This window comes from Malaya genurostris, chromosome 2, assembly GCF_030247185.1.
Source record: "Malaya genurostris strain Urasoe2022 chromosome 2, Malgen_1.1, whole genome shotgun sequence".
Classification (NCBI taxonomy): domain Eukaryota; kingdom Metazoa; phylum Arthropoda; class Insecta; order Diptera; family Culicidae; genus Malaya; species Malaya genurostris.
The window spans coordinates 335,063,573-335,085,599 of NC_080571.1; the positions used below are offsets into that span (position 1 = coordinate 335,063,573).

At 37.3% G+C, this 22,027-nt stretch overlaps 1 protein-coding gene across 7 annotated transcripts in view; it reads right to left on the reverse strand.

Annotated features, from left to right (window-relative positions):
• Positions 1-22,027, reverse strand: part of LOC131431671 (probable G-protein coupled receptor Mth-like 1) — a 312,811-nt gene that overhangs the window by 77,933 nt on the left and 212,851 nt on the right. For all 7 annotated transcript variants that reach the window (XM_058597523.1, XM_058597521.1, XM_058597522.1 and 4 more), the window contains exon 4: positions 12,307-12,385. In XM_058597523.1, the coding sequence (XP_058453506.1) occupies positions 12,307-12,385 (79 nt within the window). The remainder of the gene's footprint in view (positions 1-12,306; positions 12,386-22,027) is intronic.

The following is a 22,027-nucleotide window of genomic DNA, read 5'->3' on the forward strand; positions in this document are numbered from 1 at the left end:
GATCCTGATAAAATGTTCCACAAATTTTTAGGATATTATAAGACCTTTCATTTGAATCTTAATTTGCGAAAATTGGTTGAGTAGTTCCAGAGATAATTGAGTGTAAACTTTTTCTCAAATTTTCACATATTACCATATAACTCCGGAACCGGAAGCCACATTCAAATGAAATTCAATAGCAAACTATGGGACCATAATACCTTTTATTTGAATCTTAGTTTGTGAAAATCGTTTAAGCCATCTCTGAAAAAAGTGAGTGCATATTTTTTTCACTTTTTTGGTACATATCATCCTATATCTCCGGAACCGAAAGTCGGATCGGAATGAAATTCAATAGCAGGCTATGGGACTATGAGACCTTTCATTTGAATCTTTGTTTGAGAAAATCGGTTCAGCCATCTCTGAGAAAAGTGAGTGCATATTTTTGTTACATACACACACACACACACGGACACATACACACACATACACACATACATTTGCTCAGTTAGTCGAGCTGAGTCGAATGGTATATAACATTATGGGTCTCCGAGGCTCCGTTCGAAAGTCGATTTTCACAGTGATTGCATAGCCTTTCTATATGAGAAAGGCAAAAATAGGTATAGAATTATGTCCGTGAGTGTGTGTCTGTATGTGTGTTGTCAACAAAGAGGTCGAGATCTCAGAGATGGCTGGACCGATTTTGGTCAAACTAGTCGCAAATGAAAGGTCTCTCCGTCACCCAGAACGCTATTAAATGGTTTTGAGATCGGATGTTTACTTTTTGAGTTATACGAAGTTTTATGTCAAAAATTTTTTTTTGACAGCAAATTGTTTTTTGACAGTATCTGTCTATGCATGCTAGAAGAACATGACACCAATATACCATTCGAATCAGTTCGTCTAGAACAGCAAATGCTTGTGTGGAAAATAATTTCACTCAATTTTCTTGGAGATGACTCAACCATTTTCTACAAACTTAGATTCATACGAGAAGTGCTTCCAAACAAAGCTCCTGAATTACGTCTAGATCCGACTTCTGGTGCCTGAGCCACAGGATGATATGTCAAGCGAAATTAAAATAGTGTTACTCATTTTTCTCATAGATGGCTGAACCGATCTAAGATTCAAATGAAATCTAAGAACCATGTAAGAATCAATTGAAGGGTCTTAAGATTCTATAAAACATCTTGCTTTTTAGTCAGTCTGTACTGATTTTCGAACATTTTGAATCAAATGTAAACTATACAACTCCTCAGGTGAATTTGACTGACTTCGGCTGCACTGATTTTGAATTCCGGTTGCAGTATCCAAACGTTTTCTCAAAAAATTGAATTTCAAAAACAAAAATTCAAATTGAAGGATTTATGGTCCCATGCACAATTAATGAATTTTATTCGATTCTGGAATTACAGGGTGATGAGTTTTTAAAATTCAAGGCGACAATTCTAAAAAGCTTCAAAGTTGGACTGAAATATACGACCATACGAATCATTTTGGGTTATGCTAGTTTCTGAATACCGTTTTTTTACAGCGATCCCTTCCTTTGTTAAGCATTAAGACATTATTTGGGTATTGCTGGTTCGTTGTAGGAAAGCAATAGCCATTTATCATATATCCTAGTTCGCAAGGCGACATTCATGTTTTCGCACGATAGATAACATATCATTTTAATCACTGTGAGAGACTCGGTTTGGGAAAATCATGATCAGAAAAAGTTCATTTCAGTATCACTCGTGAAAATATCAGTTCAAGAGATTTTCCACAAACAAACTCACTGTCTGAAATTATCACTTCCAAGATTCTTATTCATGAAACAATCTTCCCTAGAACTCTGAACCAGAAAGTTCAGTGATTTTTTGTGGCAGCGAAATTTAAGGTTGAATTTTCACTTATCGCTGAAGAGATTCGATGCTGAAATTCTTTTGCGCTTCAGTTCGACACCGAAGTAATTGGTGAAAGATTTAATTATTATATTTTCAGCAGTAATAAAATCTCTACTGAATAAATTCGTAACTGAATAGAAACAGAGAAATAATGACATCTCCGAGAAAAGTAAGTGACATTATTTTCACAGTTTTAATGCATAATTTTCAACATTTTTGGTGCATATCATCCTGTAATTCCATAACCGGAAGTCGAATCCAAATGAAATTCAGGAACTTTGTATGGGACCATGAGACCTTTCATTTGAATCTAAGTTTGTGAAAAGCCTGAACTTAGACATAGCAATTGTGCTGGTTATTTTAATTAAATTTTTGATATAGAATGAAAATCTCTGAGCAATTTTGAACGATTAGCTTAAGTCTGAAATAGATTGTGTATCTGAAAAAATGTCACGATATGTATTATCGAAGCAATCTTAAGTCATAACGTCAGGATTGCAATGCACGATTCTCATGAACGTTTCAAACGATGTTTTCTTTGTATATATTTTTATTGGTTTATTTGCGGTTTTAACCATTTTGAAAGTCATTCGCCGTATAAATTTTAGTATCTTTCTCGCTAGTAATTATTTTCACTAGAACGTCGTAGTTCACCTAACAGGGAGACGTGATTTTTTTTCTTCAAATCGTCCTTCACGTAGGGGCTAAGGCCGTTAGATTGCATTCAATTATCATCGGGCGCGATACATTCAACCAGTTCCAATTACCTGCCTTCAACACGTGCCACTTGATGTTGTTCACACAGATCAAAACAGAAACCCGATGCAACAGGTAAAGTATTGTAATTAATCATCGCCACTGGTTTATTTCAGTCAAGTCATCAAGCCGATCTAGCCGACTGCATGGCGGTGAGGCGAACCTCAAGGACGACTGGTGCCAGTGCCCCGTTTGCGCTATTTTTCTACCGGTCCGCATCCTAGGTTGAGGTGATCCTCCATCGATTAAAATCATTCGAAACCCGCCATACAATACTGACCCCACCCCTTTCATACGTACATTTACGTACGATTTCGTTCCACTTTTTGCACCGTCGGAATTTCATCTCCAGTTTCAATTTGAAAGAGCTTGTTCTTTGTGTGCGGAAGATCGTTTAGTTAGTTTTTTTTCTCTCTCTCTCTCTCAATCGCTTCAATGCTTTACCTCTCTTGACTCTATTGACGTAGATGGCCCGGTCTGCACTTGTTCGGTTCACATCACAGTTCTAGATGAGAAATATATACTGTTGCAAGTGGCACACAGCATCCGACGTCAATAGTCAAGAATAAAGACTACTTTTATTTGCATATCCACTTCGCAGCTTTGTACTCCCTCAACGAAGACTGGCAGTGGTTGCAACGATGACAATGAAGTCTCGCTTTACCTATACCCAAGTTGTGGTTCAAAGCAGGCAGAGAGAGAGCGGGTCTTTTCAAGAATCGCAACTAGACTTAGCCAGACGACGACTGAAACGAGTTTGTTGCAATCGAAGCACGATGGTATCTTTTCATATTGTACCACAACAGGAAACTTATTTCGTCAATGCTCGTTTTTATCTGTTGTAGTCTAATAAGTAAGAAATTAATCTTAAACGAGTCTAGTTTGATCAGACCATCTTTCGCATTTGATTCCTTTCGAACACGATATTCTCTTTGGGCTCGCATTGAAGTCACCAGGTAAACTCGTGTCAATGAACCGAAACTTTTGTCCCGAAAAAAAAAACGCTTCTATCTCGTTATCCCACGCTCGTTAGAAACCTATCTAGCGACATCTCAATTTGTGCTGAGCACTTTAAACGTCAAGTTACCCTACATTGATCCACCTATTAGTGTTATTGATCGAAATTTTTTAGACCTGAGTGACAGATGATTAAAACCACTTTAATCGAAAAGGGAAATTTTGTCAAAAATTCTCGTACTTAGTTGTTTCAGAATCAAATTTTGAAGTAAAGTAACCAAGTTCCTTTATATCAAAAAGACATAAACAAACCGATTCCAAAAGAAGTCAAATCGTCTTTGGTTCTGTTTTTTTCGTCTCGCACCGTAAAGATGCCAAATTACCCGAAATTATCTTGTTGCCATTCCGGATCGTGTCGACTGCTGCTGATGGGTGTCAGCAGGAATTCCAAGCGGACCACGAGACAAACCACGGGCACGGGCCGGTGCGAAGTTTATGTAAATCTTAATTTATGATCAACCCTCGTCTCGTTTGCTTGGATCGAACGGGACTGGTTTGCCCGAGTGACTTTACAAACTATTTCTTGGCCGCGCACGCCTGTGGTCTTCTCGTTGTCGGTCCTGGCATGCGGAATCATGTAGCGAACTTGTGAATGTCACACCGGGGGAAGTTTTTTTTTCTTTTCCGAAGAGATATTTTATTTTAAATGACAATGTCATTTGTCGTGTGAAATTCTATAACATCGGGAATGATTCCGATACTGCGATGTAGCATAATATGCTTAAATAATATGTTTGTTTTTCCTGTTATATGGTCTGCAACTTTTCAGAAAACTGTACAACAAAGAATTGTTGTCGCTTAAAACACAACTGATCGGCGTTGTCTGATAAGCAACTTGACTTGATGTTTTGATGTGCTCATAATTAGGTTGACCAACCTTCTACGTAAGAGCATTGCAAAATTTATTCTTATCGCAATTGCTGAAGCTTGTCTGAATACGGTGTTTTACATGGAGAGCAAATCATTTCACTAATTGCTATTTCATTGAAAGCCGCTGTGGCAAATAAGTGAATTCACGGTATATGTTGCTTAGCAAATAAAACCGTAGTGTAATGTTGCAAACGGTAGCGGTAGGTAGAAACAAATTTTGTTCTACTTCATTCTACCTTTTCTTGATGGTACGGCCTTGTACTACTGCTTGAAACTCCCGTAGATTTCAAAAATGTACTGTAGCTTTCTACCGCCATCGAAAAAAAGTATTCTACTGCGGACGAAAATGTACTCTTCTGCGGATGAAAAAGTACTTTACAGCTGCGGACGAAAATGTATTCTACCGCTGTACTTTACGGTGTTTGCTGAGAAGGTGTGTAGTGAAAGGCTGATTGAATTAATCTTTCACATGCATAAGTATTATTTTTGCGGAAAGACGAACTATTTATCTATTTGAACACCTGATTATATTTTATTGAACTAGGAATTCGTTGATATTATTCTTTAATCTTTTTGAACGATGCAATTTGTTATCTGGTATCAAGACCTGTTTTTAAATGAAGAACTGCATTTGCATGAGCCTATCTTGTAAAATTTTTGTGTTGACTATATTTTATGTTTAGAATAATCTAGACTACTAAAAGATTAAAATTTATGGCTATAGAAATGCATTCATCTTACATAGGGTTATTGTACTAGAGATCATTTCATTTGTGGAGCTACCACGTTATTTTGAGGATTACGCGACTACCAATCAACAAATTATGATAAAATCGGATGAAAAATCTTTGTTTCAGCTCTGAAAAATCAGATTAGGGCATAATTGTGCATAATACTGGTGTTATAATCTTTACGAATGCACTCAGAATGCACCATATTTTAGCTTATTGAGATACGGAGCTGAAATGAATGAAGGTACCGTTAACCTACTAAGAAAAAAACTCAAGTTTTCTGAAACGGGCAATTTCATTTTTACCTTGCATTTTTATTTCTAGTTATATCTTTATTTCAAACGTATGCATTTCTAAGGGATTCTTCAAATAACTTTTTTAAGTCTCTTCAACGGAAACACAGAAGCCTTTTCCTGTAATCTAGCCATGCATACAATAAATTTAGGCTGTATTTACAACCCAATAGAAGCTAGGTTCAATCAAATAAGGACAAGAAGAAATTTGAATTCCTCTTCGAACCTTTTGTCGATGTTACTATCTTTAAAGATGTATTTTTATTGAACGATCAGTATTGCTTGTATAACTCTCTCCCAACTAGAAAAATCAAATGTCGAGTTTAAAGAAATCGTTAAGTATTTCGCTACGTTTAGAATTTCAGTGACTCGAAATGGAAATCATCATTCGTCAGAAATTTTTTTTTAGGAAATCCAAAGCAAAAGAATAATTCATCGTAAAATCTATAAAAACTGCGTTGAATTTTAATTGATTCCGGTAAACATGAGGATAAAAAATACAAATGGTAAACTTTTGTTTTACTAATATACTTGCTAATATGCTTTCTAGCGATCATCATCAGCACAAATTAAATTTCGGATGGTTTCATAATTTACTGAAATTGAAAAGCTAATAATGATTTCAGAAAGATATAATCTTCGATATCTGAATATTTTCCATGTTTTGGGCAGTAAGCCTAATGTTTTTTCGAGCACACTTAAATAAATCGATTTTGTGGGACCAAAGATGATATTTTACCAGGTTTTAATCCAAACCGACCAAAATAGCTGTAATGCTCTACAGCTTACCAATCTCGTGTATTTACAATTTTTATGTAAATGTCCCCAAACCTCAGTATGAAGTGATAAATAATTCAGTATAAGATTATGAAGAAATGAGTCTCAGCTCAGCTCTACCGATCGATCGGTAAATGATACTTTTTTTCTGATCTTATTGTTGAGCTATTCGAAAGTAAGCAATATTTCACCGATTTTTCTTATTAGAGGATGGTGGCCCAAACTTCTCACTGTGGGCTAAGTCGCCATTCCAGCGTTTCTCAGATATAGCGTGGGTGTTAGCTCTACCTAACCTAACCTAACAATTATCATAAAGGTTTCCGTTTGACAGAGTCAGTGCAGTTGAAATTATTTGTGTATCAGAGATTTAATTTTCTTCGAGCTTACTGAAGTGGCTCTAGGCATGTAAATATACTAGATATTTTATAACACTAGGTGCATTTATTCCTTGGGAAGCTTTCGATTGATATAACCGATTTTGACTCAATTCTGTGTTTAGTGCGTAACAGATTGAAAAGTTTAAAGAACGGTAGTGGTCATAAGTCGACACTTTTCAGGTGGTCCTTAGGTTGCTGTCAGAGAGAACGCGATATGCGAAGCACCAACTTTTCTCTTTCTAATGCGACACCTTTGGAAAAATAATATAAATGAACAATCAGCTGACGAGGATAGCAAGACAGCGATCATACCAATGGAAATAAATTTGGATGATCTACATGTTGTAACACAGTACAAAACTTTGTTTTAATACATATGATTGACGGTAGTACAAATAGAGTATAATGAATCTAACTATGGCGGCTTAAGTTACTATTCTAATTTGTTTCCTTAGTTCTGTGTTTAATTACTGATTATATTTTATTGTGAACCGCACTCATTAATCCGTTAATTTGTTCTTAAAATAACAAAACCTTCTAACAGGCAGAGTTTCGAGTATTTGCATTCCGGGTGAGTTTTTCATTCATTTCGATCGAAATACTAATTGATTTTATTATTCTGTTCATATCACGGTTTGAATTATTTTACAAGTAACATATAAATATGTCATTTCGGAACTAGTCTTTCAATTTTATACGAAGTTAGTGAGAATCGATCAAACAATTTCAAAAATATCTTTCGCCCACTACTTTCCGGAACCAGTAAAGTCGAATTTAGTTTACTTGTCCATCAATTAACAAGTCCAGAGAACATGAATAATTTATTGAACTAATCACACAGTCACTGTGCGAACTAAGTGAACTGATTCAAACGGTATAAGACTCTCGGCCCTACGAGCCTCTATTCAAAAATTGATTCTCACAGCGATTACATAATTTATGTATTTGAAGTACATCAATAATTCTGCAACTTGATCATTTTACTTCAAAACATTTTTTGTTCGAGAAATAAATTCATTAATACCCTCTGGCAAAACCACCCATTAATACCTCCTGGAAACGATCAAAAGCTTAAAACCTCGCAAATTTTCTTGTTTTGTCTTAGAAATGCATGAAACGTCGGGATCTGGTTATATCCCATTTTTTTGAATACAACCTTCTGACAAGTAGAAAATATTCGATTTGCTTAAAAAAAACTTTATTTTTTTGAGATTACAACAGATTTGGACGTTTCATGTATTTCTAATACATTTAGCATAAAAAAAATTATTTTTCAGTTTTGCGATTTTTATCTACGCGGATTTCCGAAGTTACGCGGTCTAAGATTCTGTAAGTCCCAAAGCCGTTTTTTATTTCAAAAAAAAAATGTAAGCTTACATCAGATCTCAAAGTTGCATGCATTTCTAAACAATTTGGCATCGAAAAAAAAATTTTGATTTCGGAAATCTCAAAATCGATTTTTTTCAACAAACTTAGGCTCGTTTGAAAACTACTATCAGGCCATTGATCAAATCCAAAGATCAAAGGGATGTGACTTCTGGTTCCGGAGATATGATGATATAAGTGACAAAACTCGTTGTTTTATTACCGCGCAATTTTCTCAGAGATGGTTGAGCCGACTTTAAAAAAACATAGGCTCGTTTGAAAGCTACTGTCGGACCATTGATCAAGGTACAACGAGTGGAGAACGATTGTTTCGATGGAGAAGGATACTACGAATTTCTAAAAGACCGCAAATATTATTTTGCGTGAATACGACTTACTTTACTATGGGGCGCCTTTTCAAAATTTACCCTCTGAGAGGGTGATAAATTTTTGATCGTGAATATCTCCTGTTATATCTAATGAATCAACATAATTCTTGCTACATGCCATCGGAAATATGATCACAATTTTATGATAAAATTTTCAGTTGTGTGACATAATCTCAAATAGTTCGAAATTAACCTTTTCTGAAATGTTTGGTATAAACGAGTATTAAAGAGGATAATTCATAAGGCGCGGTTGCTTTTCTCGTATTTTGAAAGCTCATAGCTCAGTGATCTGTGGAAGGATTTATATAATCTAACTACCAATAGAATCGAAATTTTTCAACTTAGTACACTATTGAAAACCCTGTCTCATTTGACCCATGTCAACACCAGCCAATCAGAACGCGTTCTGAGGGAGAGAACAAAATATCTGCTGGTGTACAACAAATCGTTCGAGAAAAATGTTCCGAACAGTGCTTTTAATATCGTACTAAGTTCCACAATTTGGTCCTTCTGAAAGGCAGGAATGAATCCCGTAAAGCATCCTGATAGTTTCTTTCAATGAAATGCAAATCCGAAATGAAATAATCGACATTAAACTTCTGTATGCGATTTTTTTTGTAGCCACTAGGACCGCCCATTAGTGAAAAAGCTACAAACGAAATCACGTAAAAAGAAACCTCTTAACAAAAATTGGATCAGTTTCGATTCTATCGCCACTGCGAGCAGATGTATTGTGTGTCGTTTGCAAAGCTAGTTCCGCTTCCGACAAGAGCGTTTACGTCACAGCTGCCAGTCGTTTGCATTGGTGAAAAAACAATGCAAAGAAGACAACGGTGGAGAGCATCACACAAAATCAGCCGTTCTAATGGCTCTAAAAGTTTTCTAAAGAACTATTAGGATTTCTTGTTCGCAAATCGAAGGTAAATATCCTCAGTTTAGTGCAAATCTAGAACAGTTTGATTAGATTTGTGCACTTTTCGCTGTGTGAAATTCACAGTAATCGAGATCAAGTGAAGCCTTCTTTGTTTTTGCGAAAAATGTGAAAAAGGGGAATGCTTGCATAATTCATACAAATGATCAACTAATTCGGAAGTGTTAAGGCACACGTCAGTTGTTTTCGTATTCACGACATCCAGTTATGTCTCTGACATTACCCACCTGCCTTTTTTTTTGGTTTTGAATATAGAGGTTCTAGCCGTAAGATTATTCGTCTTTTCGGGCCAGAAAAACTTTATGACCCTATTATGTGCGGGGTTGGGAATCGAACTCAGGCGGGCTGCGTGAAAGGCATCGACTTACCCATCACGCTATACCCGTCTCCTGGTCGCAAATAGTTTCCTCATGGAAATTCTGTACAGTCACAATTTTCTCAAAGATAACTAAAACAATTTCTGAACAACTAAAATTCGTTTGAAAGCTACGATATGGCCACCAATCACGTCATATGGTTTATAGTACCCAATTCCCGTTCCGAGGAAAAAATCGTACTTAGCATGAGCTCCATCGTCATCATAAATCAATTATCTTTACCAAGTTGGAATTTGTACGGCAAATATATTTAAACATATTCTACACTATGAATTAAATACTAGACTAGAAATCAGAAGTCAAACAATCGGTTTCAACTTCGTGATGCATTTCTTAAAATTACGAAAAAGAACTATCACATGAATTTAAGCTGAATTTTTCAGAAAATTTATACAAGATGAAACAAGCATTAAGGTACGTTTTAAATTCAGTGTGAAAGGTCTTGAGGTTCATTTCCTAATTCCGCTTTGCCATCCATTTTAGTCAAGTTGAAACTGATCTCAAGATACTTTCTTCTGGCGATAAAAAATTCCCGGCAGATGACGTTTTTTACATATTAATGTAGTAATGATAGCCCTTACTGATTCCATGGAACATAGTTACCAAATTTATTCCTCACGTCACCCACGAAACTGTGCCAATAGAACATTAGTAAAGTTTGAAACTTTTATAGACACAGGATGAGGCAGTCACGTCTATTGGATGCTGCACTCTTCTGCATACCACGGCCACTCTGATATAACACCGGAAGTAAGATGCAGTCAACTAGCTGCTCTATTCAACCAACCGGAAGTAGAACAGCAACGGCAGAGCATCAGCATCAGTATCATCCCAGTCAGCAAAAGCAAAAGTTCAAAATCGAAATTCGATGAAAAGTCAAGATGCCCGAGTGCGATGCGGCAGAGCTTTCGAGAGAGTTCTACCAACTCTATCAAAAGTTATGATGTACGTGACTAGAATCCTACGCCTACGTCAGCCCGATTCCAAATAGAGTGCGACTTGGTAACATCACCGCCAGTCACCACGATTCCGGTGCCCCGTTACGTGCCTGCCTGCTGTAAGCGGGCGCGAAATGTGGTGGAGGTAATTGCATTTGACATAAACATTGCAAATTAAACATTTGTGCGAGTTGCACATTTCGCCAGGCACAATAACTACGAACCCACAGCAGATAAGCGTGGTTTCTGCAAAGGCCTGTCCGCAGTGAGGGGGGGGGGGATCCTTAGCGGGGAGTCATGTTGCTGGCGCTGTCGTCGTTTGTTGTATTACTTGTCGCTGCCAGAACTAATGTCAACATTGCATTTGTTAAACAGTTTGTAACGATTTCATTGCCAACTATATGCCGCAGTTCCACCCTCCCCCGCTCGATCGCTCGCTAGCACCACGACGGGGCTGTCGGTTATGGTCGGGTTTGAAACATTGCTTATGACAGTGTTGCCAAAAGCTAAATTATTTAGTTTCATTCGACCACCACCGAAAACATTTCATCTACGCCGGTTAAACAATGAACTTGCGGCTACATAAACTGTTTCATTGTGTTGCGTTATTTGCACATAGTTTTGCCAATGCCAAACGAAAGCAAACCGTCGCGCCGTTTCCCAAACACACAACACTAGCTAGTGGCAATAAACAAGCAACGGCAGTAATAAATTGCACTGTATTTGAATCTAAATTGCTGGATAAACATTTGTATCGTCCAGTCTCGCTGGTTCGGGTTTTGCTGGGATTGCTCGCTTGCTTGGTGCATCCTGCGAACCGATTTTGGTTGACCATCAGGTGGTCCAACGCGGTAACAGTGTCGCGATGCTGGTGCAGACGGTTTGCGGTCATGGGCTCTCGCTTTTTATAATGACCAAATGGTGGTCAGTGTGTACGTAATTGTTGCACACTGTGAAAAATAATGCCATCCTTCACTCATAAACCAGTGCATCGATGGACCGATGGATTCTAACGGTGGCAACACCGCGGCCACAACGCATATTTTGCGGTTCTTCGTTCTACGACCGGTAGAACGCTGCAGCAGCTCCCAGCAAACATAAAAGTGCATTTGTTATTATGCTCGTTCACATTCATTATGTAGCAATACACTCCGGGTGGATTTCCACCCAGGCTGCATAATGGGATCTATATTAGCATGGGCGAATTAAACGAGCACTTCATTCCGGACGAGCACCGGATCCGGGACGGTCAAAAAACTGGCCAGAGATTAGATCCCAAGGATTGCCGCTAAATGTGCCGTTGAAATGATAGCCAGCGCTTCGACGGCGATTGGTTTTTCATTCCGATCAAACCCGACGTTCGGGCACACAAAACTAGACCAAACGACCAATCAGGCGCAAGTTTTATCAACCGAACAACAATTGAATGACCAAACAGCCAGCACCCGCTTGTGTTCACATTTGAAACGTGGTCGTATAATTATGTGAATCGTAAATTGAGCATAAGTTGATCAGTGCGCTTTTGAATGCGAATAAAACGACGAAGACCGTCAAACACCGGTAGATTCGGTAGGATGGTTCCTACCGGACAAAGATGCAATCATTGAAAATAGTACTTACCGGAATGTCCACCAAATGTTGAAACACATTGTATTAAGCCAGAAGAAGGCTGCCAAGAAGAAGAAATGCATCATAATAGCTGAAAAAAGAAAGAAATATGTCTACGTAAGTAAATGAATAGAAAGAAGTCATGAATAAATAATTCTCATTTAAAATTTTATTTGAAAAATAAACAATTTGTACAAGAAGGATTTGTTTAAGATTTATGTTTGACACATCATTAGTGAAAAATAGTTCTGGTTACAAACTCTGATATGAAGTCATATTTCATAAAATAACGAACATATGTAGAAAAACGTGCTTAATCCTCCTAGCAGTGAGATAATATCTTTTTTCTATCAATCCGCATGTGTTTTTTGCATGAAAATTCTTCGGTGTTTCAGTTTTCATGACATTATTCTAATGTCCGTCGTTTTAAGTGGCAAATTGAGATTTTAATCACTCATTACTCTGTAATGTCGAAACTGCAAATCGGATCGAGTTTAAATCTAAAAGTGTAACAATCGATTAAACATTCCATGATATGTCGAAGTAATTTCCGGTATTCAGAAATAACCCAGCATAACCCAAACCGATTCGTATGGCCATATGACGAATTAATTTCAATATTTTTGAGTATAACTTTAATTCTTTTCGGGATTTTTATATTCTATATCGCTTTGAATTTTAAAAATTCATCATGCTACAATTCCAGAATCGGAAGTCAGAATTGGATAAAATTGGACTTATTTTAATTTGAACTTTTGTTTCTGAAATTCGATTTGGCTTTTTTGAGAAAACGATTGAGCTTTGAGAAACGATTCGATACTGGAACCGGAATTCGAAACTCGGTGTAGCCGAAGTCAGACAAATTCACCTCAGGAGCAGTATAGTTTACAATTGTTTCAAAATGTTTGAAAATCAATGAATTAAATTTTTGGGTGCCTTCCGAAATGGAAACTGAATACAACCAAAAATAAAACAAGTTTATTTGGTTATCGACTATCCAAATCTGCTAACCCGATAAACCTGATTAATTTATGTGAAATAGACATTTTTATACTAATAACCCTGTATCTCCGAAACCGGAAGTTGGATCTGACTGAAAAACAAGATAATTTTATAGAACCTTAAAACTTTTCATTTGAATCTTAGATGATTCTTAGATTTCAATTGAATCTTAGATCGGTTCAGCCATCTACGAGAAAAATGAGTTACACAGTTTTAATTTCGTTTAACATATCATCCTGTAGTTCCAGAACCAGAGGTCGAAACCAAACATATTTCAGGAACCTTGTTTGGGAGTATACGACTTTTAATATGAATCTAAGTTTGTAGAAAACGGTCGAGTCATCTCCGAAAAAATTGAGTGAAATTATTTGTCACACACGCATTTGCCGATCTCGACGAACTGATTCGAATGGTATATGGCTGTTATGTTCTTCCAGCGTTTATTGCTGTAAGTAGTTTAAATCAATATAATTATGGAATTGCTTTCAACTCGAAAATGCTGTCACCATCTGGTATATGTCATATTCGAACAATTATGTTGCCAAAAACGAACCGTGCTAAAATCGGATTGAGGCAAAATATCATGCTGTACACAGTCTTTTGGGTACTTAGAAACAAATGTATGTAACAGTATAAAAAATCGTGTTTTATGTTGCTCCCAAGCATTTTTTTGCAAGACAGCACTCAAAACTTCTACTGCTGGAATAGGGAAAAAAGTCGCTTACACGAAAATTTCGATATCTCCGTTAAAAATTAACGGATTTTAAAAATCTATGGCTTGTTGGATAGGTATTATCGTACGGAATCTAAGTCTGAAAATATATTCTGTTTCAATTGTGACAGATACTGTCAAAAAACTGAAAAATTTTGACATAAAACTTCGTATAACTCAAAAAGTAAACATTCGATTTGTTCAGTTCGTCGAGCTGAATCGATTGGTATATGACATTCGGCCCTCCGGGCCTCGAAAAATTTGTCTAAAGTTTGAGCGAATTCTATACCTATTTTTTATGTTTATAAAAAAACGTAAAAAACAATTATCACTAAGACCACATTGCGAAAGTTGAGTATAAACGAATAAAAAATAGATAGTCAACAAATATTCCGTCATATGTGGTCTTTTTAATGGTGGAAAGTGTCCTAGAAACTTGTCGGTAACCCACGGAAACTAGTAGATACATGTTACTCATATGAATAACCTACTCGTTACGGTTAACTCTGCAATGAAACTTTCGAAAGCAATCTATAAACAAAGCCAAGGCTTAATGTTCATCTCCAACAATTCACACACAACACACAATTCGGTGCTTATATAAGTAGGGGAGAGTGTACGGTTACCGGCAACCTTTTATTTTAAGCTTATAACTTCTGAGTCAGTGCACATTATGCGGACATATGTACTAGAGATGGTCGGGTATAGAAATTCTTATACCCGAACCCGACCCGTACCCGAGTGATCAGCAAAAAAATTTACCCGTACCCGACCCGTACCCGATTAAAAATTAAAATAAATACCCGTACCCGATCAATAATAAAAAAAAATTACCCGTACCCGACCCGTACCCGAAAAAAAATAAAAAAATTTACCCGTGCCCGACCCGTACCCGATTAAAAATTACCTGTATCCGTACCCGACCCGAATGAGTAGTAAAAATTTTACCAAAATTCAGTATGGAAAAAATAAAGTGTTTTAGATATCGAGCCGTATCAGGCTCTAGTTGGTAAGAAAAATACATTAAAATGCTTGTTATAAATAAATACAATGTGAAGCATGAATAATGTAATGTAACTTTTTTTTAAACATGCAAACCATTTTCGTTCAGCGGAAGGATACAACTAAGTTTCTGTCAAATCAGAAGTGACATTGAGGTTACCAATGTCGAAATAACCGCTAGTTCAAAAATAAATGTTAGATGGCGGACCCTGCAGATTTTCAATGTCTTTGGTATTTTATACTCATTTACAAATGTCAACAAAAGGGAGTAATAGTAGTCAAATTTTTCGAGAAGCATATTTACCCAAAATGTCGTAATACCCGTTGTATTCAATTTTGGGTAGGTATGGTTTTTACGAAACAGTGCGACTTTTGATCCAATTCTTTAGAACCACAAGTAAGCGTGCTCATTATCTTGACACACAAATAAAAATTCACATTCGAATCACTTGAAAAATCACGTAAAATAGTTCCAAATGTCAAATTGAATATTATACGTGACGAAAATGAATGTTATGCGAACATCCCCTAAAATGAATAGTGTGTTATCAGTTCGTTTACGTGAATTGACCAAAGAATCAAACAATGTACGTGTATTCCCGGTGTGAAAAATTCAATTTTGAAAATGGTGAACAGTGAGTCCTTCAAGTGTAAGTAGTTTGAACATTCGTAGGAAATTTTTTTGGTTACAATTTTTTACTACAAAGCAAAATGAATTATGATTTTGATTTAAATTAATTTGTCAACTATGCCCGTTTTGTAAGCCTCACAAACCCACACCCACGATGTTATCGGTAGCTGGTGGTTTTTACAGCCATTGAGCCGGTGGAACCCTCAACGAGTGAACACTGTGAAAATTTGAGTATTTCGCGAGAAAAGATTTTCACCCTTACTTTTGCGACTCCACGTTGTCACGCATCGAGATTTTCACTTGTAGTCCAGTGAAAAGAAACGAAAATTAACTAGCAATATAGCCCAACTTGCTGTGCCATCAATCGGTGTCATTTCAAGTGAGGTGACACCACCCAAAAGTGCAGAATAAGAAGAACTTCTTAGCAGATTTTCTGAATTAAATGTTCATGTTTTTATGGTAAGAATCCTAATGATTTTTATGAAAATTTTGAAAATCTCCAACCAATATTTAAAATAACAGTTTTCTGGTATCTGAATGTGATATGAGTACTACACTACATTTTATATACTATCCATCCTTGCATATCAGTCCCATATGGGAAATCGGCATGTTGAGAAAAAGACGATCAAAAGTTTATTTCCGAATTTTTTTATTTATTGTGCTCCCTAATGCTGGTCCCGGGTTGGCGGTTCAATGCATAGGACGCTGGTCTTACAAGCCAGCTGTCGTATGTTCGAGCCCCGACCTGGAAGGATGCTTAGTGTCAGTAGGATCCATAGTACTAGCCATGCAATGATTCTGTACACTAAGAATCGGCTGCGAAGTCTGTTGAAACAGAAAGGCCAAATTCCACGAAAGGAATGTAATGCCAAGACTTTGCTTTGCTCCCTAATGCTAAATCTTGGTATTATTACATGAAATATCGGTAATACACCTTTGCTGTTCCAATATTGCAACAAATGAAATTATTGAAATTTTGCACTGAATGGGACTGATATGCGGGTACTTTAGCATATGGGACACAGAAATGAGTTGATATTTTTTTATATTTTAATGAACAAACCCTCAACTTTCATTGCAATTTCTGAGAGTATATTGAGGAAAGACTCCATTGTTCAAGCTAACTCAAAATTGGCGAAAATCGATATGAGACTGATATGCGAGTAAGGGCAGTCTATGAATCAAATAATTTTTACTGGATTGTGCATTAAACAGCTTTAAAATAGCAGTCCATTAAAACCTACGTGAAAAGTAGATTCCGACCGCAACATCATAGAGCTAAGGCAGTGTGTCTTATTATATATGTTATAAACAAAGTAGGGCGGGAAATAACAGTTCGGCTGAAAAGTTCGTATCGTTTAATAGAAACACACATTTTTTTGCCAAAATTCGTTTTTATTATTCAACATAATTTCCATCAGAGGCGATACAGCGATTATAGCGATCTTCCAACTTTTCGATACCATTTTTGTAGTACGATTTGTCCTTTGCCTCAAAATAGACCTCAGTTTCAGCGATTACCTCTTCATTGCTTCTAAATTTTTTACCAGTGATTATTCTATTGAGGTCTGAGAACAGGAAAAAGTCACTGGGGGCCTAATCTGGAGAATACGGTGGATGAGGGAGCAATTCGAAGCCCAATTCGTTCAATTTCAGCATGGTTTTCATCGACTTGTGACACGGTGCATTGTCTTGATGAAACAAAACTTTTTTCTTCTTCAAATGAGGCCGTTTCTTTTGAAATTTCGTCCTCCAAACGCTCTAATAACGCTATATAATAGTCACTGTTGATGGTTTTTCCCTTTTCAAGGTAGTCGATGAAAATTATACCATGCGAATCCCAAAATACAGACGCCATAACCTTACCGGCCGATTGTTGAGTCTTTCCACGCTTTGGGTTCGGTTCATCGCGTGCAGTCCACTCAGCTGACTGTCGATTGGACTCCGGAGTGAAGTGATGGAGCCATGTTTCGTCCGTTGTTATATATCGACGAAAAAAATCGGTTTTATTTCAATATAACAGCTCCAAACACTGCTCAGAATCATCAATTCGTTGTTGTTTTTGATCGATTGTGAGCTCACGCGGCACCCATTTTGCACAAAGCTTTCTCATATCCAAATATTCGTGAATAATATGTCCAACACGTTCCTTTGATATCTTTAGGGTGTCAGCTATCTCGATCAACTTCACTTTACGGTCATTGAAAATCATTTTGTGGATTTTTTTCACGTTTTCATCGGTAACAGCCTCTTTTGGACGTCCACTGCCCTCATCGTCTTAAGTGCTCATATGACCAGTCGAAATTTTGCAAACCACTTACGAATTGTTGCTTCGCCCGGTGCAGAGTCTGGATAACACTCATCAAGCCATTTTTTGGTATCGGCGGCACTTTTTTTCATCAAAAAGTAGTGTTCAACACACGAAATTCTTTTTTCCATTTTTATCACAATAACAAAAGTAGCTCCACTCAAAATGCAGTATCTCACAAACTAATAATCAGACAGCTGTCAAATTTATACACGTATCTTTTGAAGGTTGGTACTAACTGAAAATGGTATGGATTTATTTCTAGTGGCGCCCTCTCATAGAAACGATACGAACTTTTCAGCCGATCTGTTATTCACATAACTTTTCACGTAACTATGATTGATCTTTTTTTTAAATGAAGAAAATAAATGTTTTTTTCTGGAAAAAGATGCCAGTTGACAGGTCTGGTCCTAGGCGCGAATGTCAAAACCCCTTGAATCAAATTGATTATTTTTCGGAAGAACTGTTTTGCAATGAAAAAATCTCGTCAACGTGTAAACGTATTTCTGTGAAGTACAAATGGTTGGGTAATCGATCCGAAAAAAAAATTTACCTGTACCCGACCCGTACCCGAGTGAGCCGTAAATTTTTTTACCCGTATCCGACCCGTACCCGATTGAAAATAAAAAATTTTACCCGTACCCGACCAAAAACCCGTCGGGTACGGGTACGGGTCGGGTTTCGGGTAAAATACCCGATACCCGACCATCTCTAATATGTACATCAATGAAAAGCTAAATTCCCTAGCTAACAAATGATTAAGAAACTGAGTTGATTTATTTGTTTATGAAAACTCTATTATCAATTTAGTAAAGTGATAAATTTTGGCCATTTCAAAAGAGGTGTTCGGTTACTGGCACCCCAAGAAAATTTGCTAAAAAAGGAAAAATATAAGTAAAGACTTATTCAAAGAAAAAAAAACGAAATTTCTTCTTTTCGAAAGCGTTTTGGACAAAAGTCTTCATTGTCTGGTATTGACTTCACCTTGGCTCTCTTGGCCGATGATTTGCATGGTGGCTATTTTTTTTTGTTTCGATTAAAGAGGTTTTAACCTTAAGGTCATTCGCCTCTTCGGGCCAGAGAAACTTTCTGACCCTATGTGCGGGGTTGGCAATCGAACCCAGGTGGGAACTATTGGTTTGACCGGTCTTCCACCGGCTTTGCAGCATTGAACACGTTACTGCAGTAGAATTTATTGGTTTCTTATCCACTAAGCAACGTTTAATGGCATTAATCAGTGCATTAAATTTCATTTTCCTTCAACTTCGACGATTTGTTTGGAGAGTCGCCATTGCGAAAAGATCCAGAGAATAAAAGTTTTTACTTATAAAGACTGTCAAAGAAAGTATGGACGCAACCAAAAACCGCTTCCATTTCGCAATGGTTCAGAATCTATCAATTTTTATGGCTGCGTCCTGTTGTTTACACTCTTCTCTAACCACTTGTGCAGTTGTTTATTCGTTTTCATTAGTTTGTTTCGAAATGCGTGGACTTTCAGCAGAACAACGTCGAAAAATTGTTTACAAATGGTGCACAGAACGCGGACTGTCACTGAAAAAGATAGCAAAAATGGAAGGAGTAAGTGAAAAAGCCGTGCGAAATGCAATCAGGAAGTTCGGTGAGAATAACACCTTTGAGGATAAACCGAAAACGGGTCGAAAAAAAGGTCCTGCTAACCCTCAGTTGGATAAACGTATACTGAAGGCGTTCGAGCAAAGGAAAGAGGTTTCAGTTCGGGATGTGGCCAAAAAAGTGCGCACTTCGAAGTCAAATGTTCTTCGTGCCTAAGAACGTTTGAATCTTCGAACTATAGGAAGCAGAAACAACCAAAACGTAGTCCGAAACAAGAAGCATCGAACAGGTTCGAGGGTTCGAAAGCTGCACAATACGATTCTTGCTGGAAATTTGAACTGCATAATCATGGACGCCGAAACCTACGTGAAACTCGATTACAAATCCTTGCCGGGACCACAATATTATACGGTGCGAGAAGGGCAAGTGTTAAACCAGTCCGAGACATCGATTGAAGTCGAAAAATTTAGTAAGAAAGCTATGGTCTGGCAAGCAATTTGTAGCTGTTGTCTGTTGACAGATCTTGCTTCTTGCCACTACCAAAAATGTCACTTTCGTTCCAAAAGACATGAATCCACCAAATTGCCCACAACTTCGACCAATTGAGAAATTTTGGGCATTAACGAAGGTACATCTTAGGAAACATGTCTCGGCAGCCGAAACCATTAAACAGTTCGAAAAAGATTGGAAAAAAGTGTCAAACCTTGTCACCAAGAAGTCTGTACGGAATTTAATGAGGAATGTTCGCAAGAAGGGGCGCCAGCTAGTCTACAATGGCTAAGTAGCAAATGTTGAGAATAGTATTCTGTTGTTGTAGTCTAATAATATCAGTATATCGAATAAAATTTGAATATCTAACACTTGTGAATTATTTACAGCGAAATCAAAGTGCGTCCATACTTTCTGGGACAGTCTTTTAGACGGATGTATATAAGCTGTCAATTTGTCCACGTGTTGCACATTACCAGAGATGCCAGATAAACAATAAGTTTAGCTAGCAAAAACAAAAAAGATCACGCCAATTTTCATAAGTTTGTAAATTCTGATGAATGTCGGCAAACAGTTGACGTTTCAAAAGTCTGTAAAAAGTCTTCAGACGAAAAAAAGGTTTGCAAGTTAACTACGAAATTTGATCATCTATAGACAAATTTGCAAGTTGAGCATCTCTCTCTGACAATTTTTCACGATTTGTCGAAAAAAATGGGGTGTCGGTTGACATTTTGAAAATTTCGAAAAAAAAATTGGTTGCGAAAATTTTGATAGCATTCGGTATTAAATCAAGAAATAAATCCATTTCATCTCATAAATATTCAATCCACTCACCGTGTCGATTGATGCTTTTCAATTTATGATACTATAAAAAATGTCAGAAAAAAACTTTTGTGTTGATTTTCACACAATTCAAATTTGTTTTGAGTGCAGCAAAAAGTACAAGCGTCTGTTCGCTTCAGTATTCGGCACAAAAAGAACGTGCTGCTATTACACACACACACACACTCTCTCTTTCTCTCTCTCTCTCTCTCTCTCTCTCACACACACACACACACACACACACACACACACACACACACACACACACACACACACACACACACACACACACACACACACACACACACACACACACACACACACACACACACACACACACACACACACACACACACACACACACACACACACACACACACACACACACACACACACACACACACACACACACACACACACACACACACACACACACACACACACACACACACACACACACACACACACACACACACACACACACACACACACACACACACACACACACACACACACACACACACACACACACACACACACACACATGAATGACGCTATCTGCTTTCTGTCAAAAGTTACGGATGAGGTGCCGACAACCGAACATCTTCCCCTACCTTGTAGTACGAAAATTTTGTATGAAATTTTATTTTGTTTTTCCCTTTATTTCATGGGTTTTAGAGAGATTTTTTCGAGAAACAGTAATAGTTCACGACAAAGATTTGTTTACGGATTATTTGTAAATTCCACTCGACGATCAGTAAGAATGATGAACATGTCAGTATAATTATGACTGGAACAACTCTACCGATTGTTCAACAACTGAAACTTTTTCTGAACCGATTTCTGAATATTCAGTTGATTAAAAGTTAGTAAAATTTTACCGACATCCGTAGATATGATTTGGAGTGTAAGAAACTCTTTTCGGCAAATTAGAAGGAAACATTATGACATCAACGTACAAGGTTCCAAGACTATCATCGAAAGTCGAGTGAAAGGAAATATAATTCAATAAAATGTGACGTTCGCGTGTTTCAACTGTACCTAATTCAATCGGTTCCTTCCTACATGGAGCCTTGAAACGATAGATTTTCTTCAAAACGCTGGTGACGTACTGCAACCAGCGCACAACGTGCCACATCTGCTTATTCCAACGGCGTTCCAAACTTTTCTAGGCCTTTTTTACACCGCGATT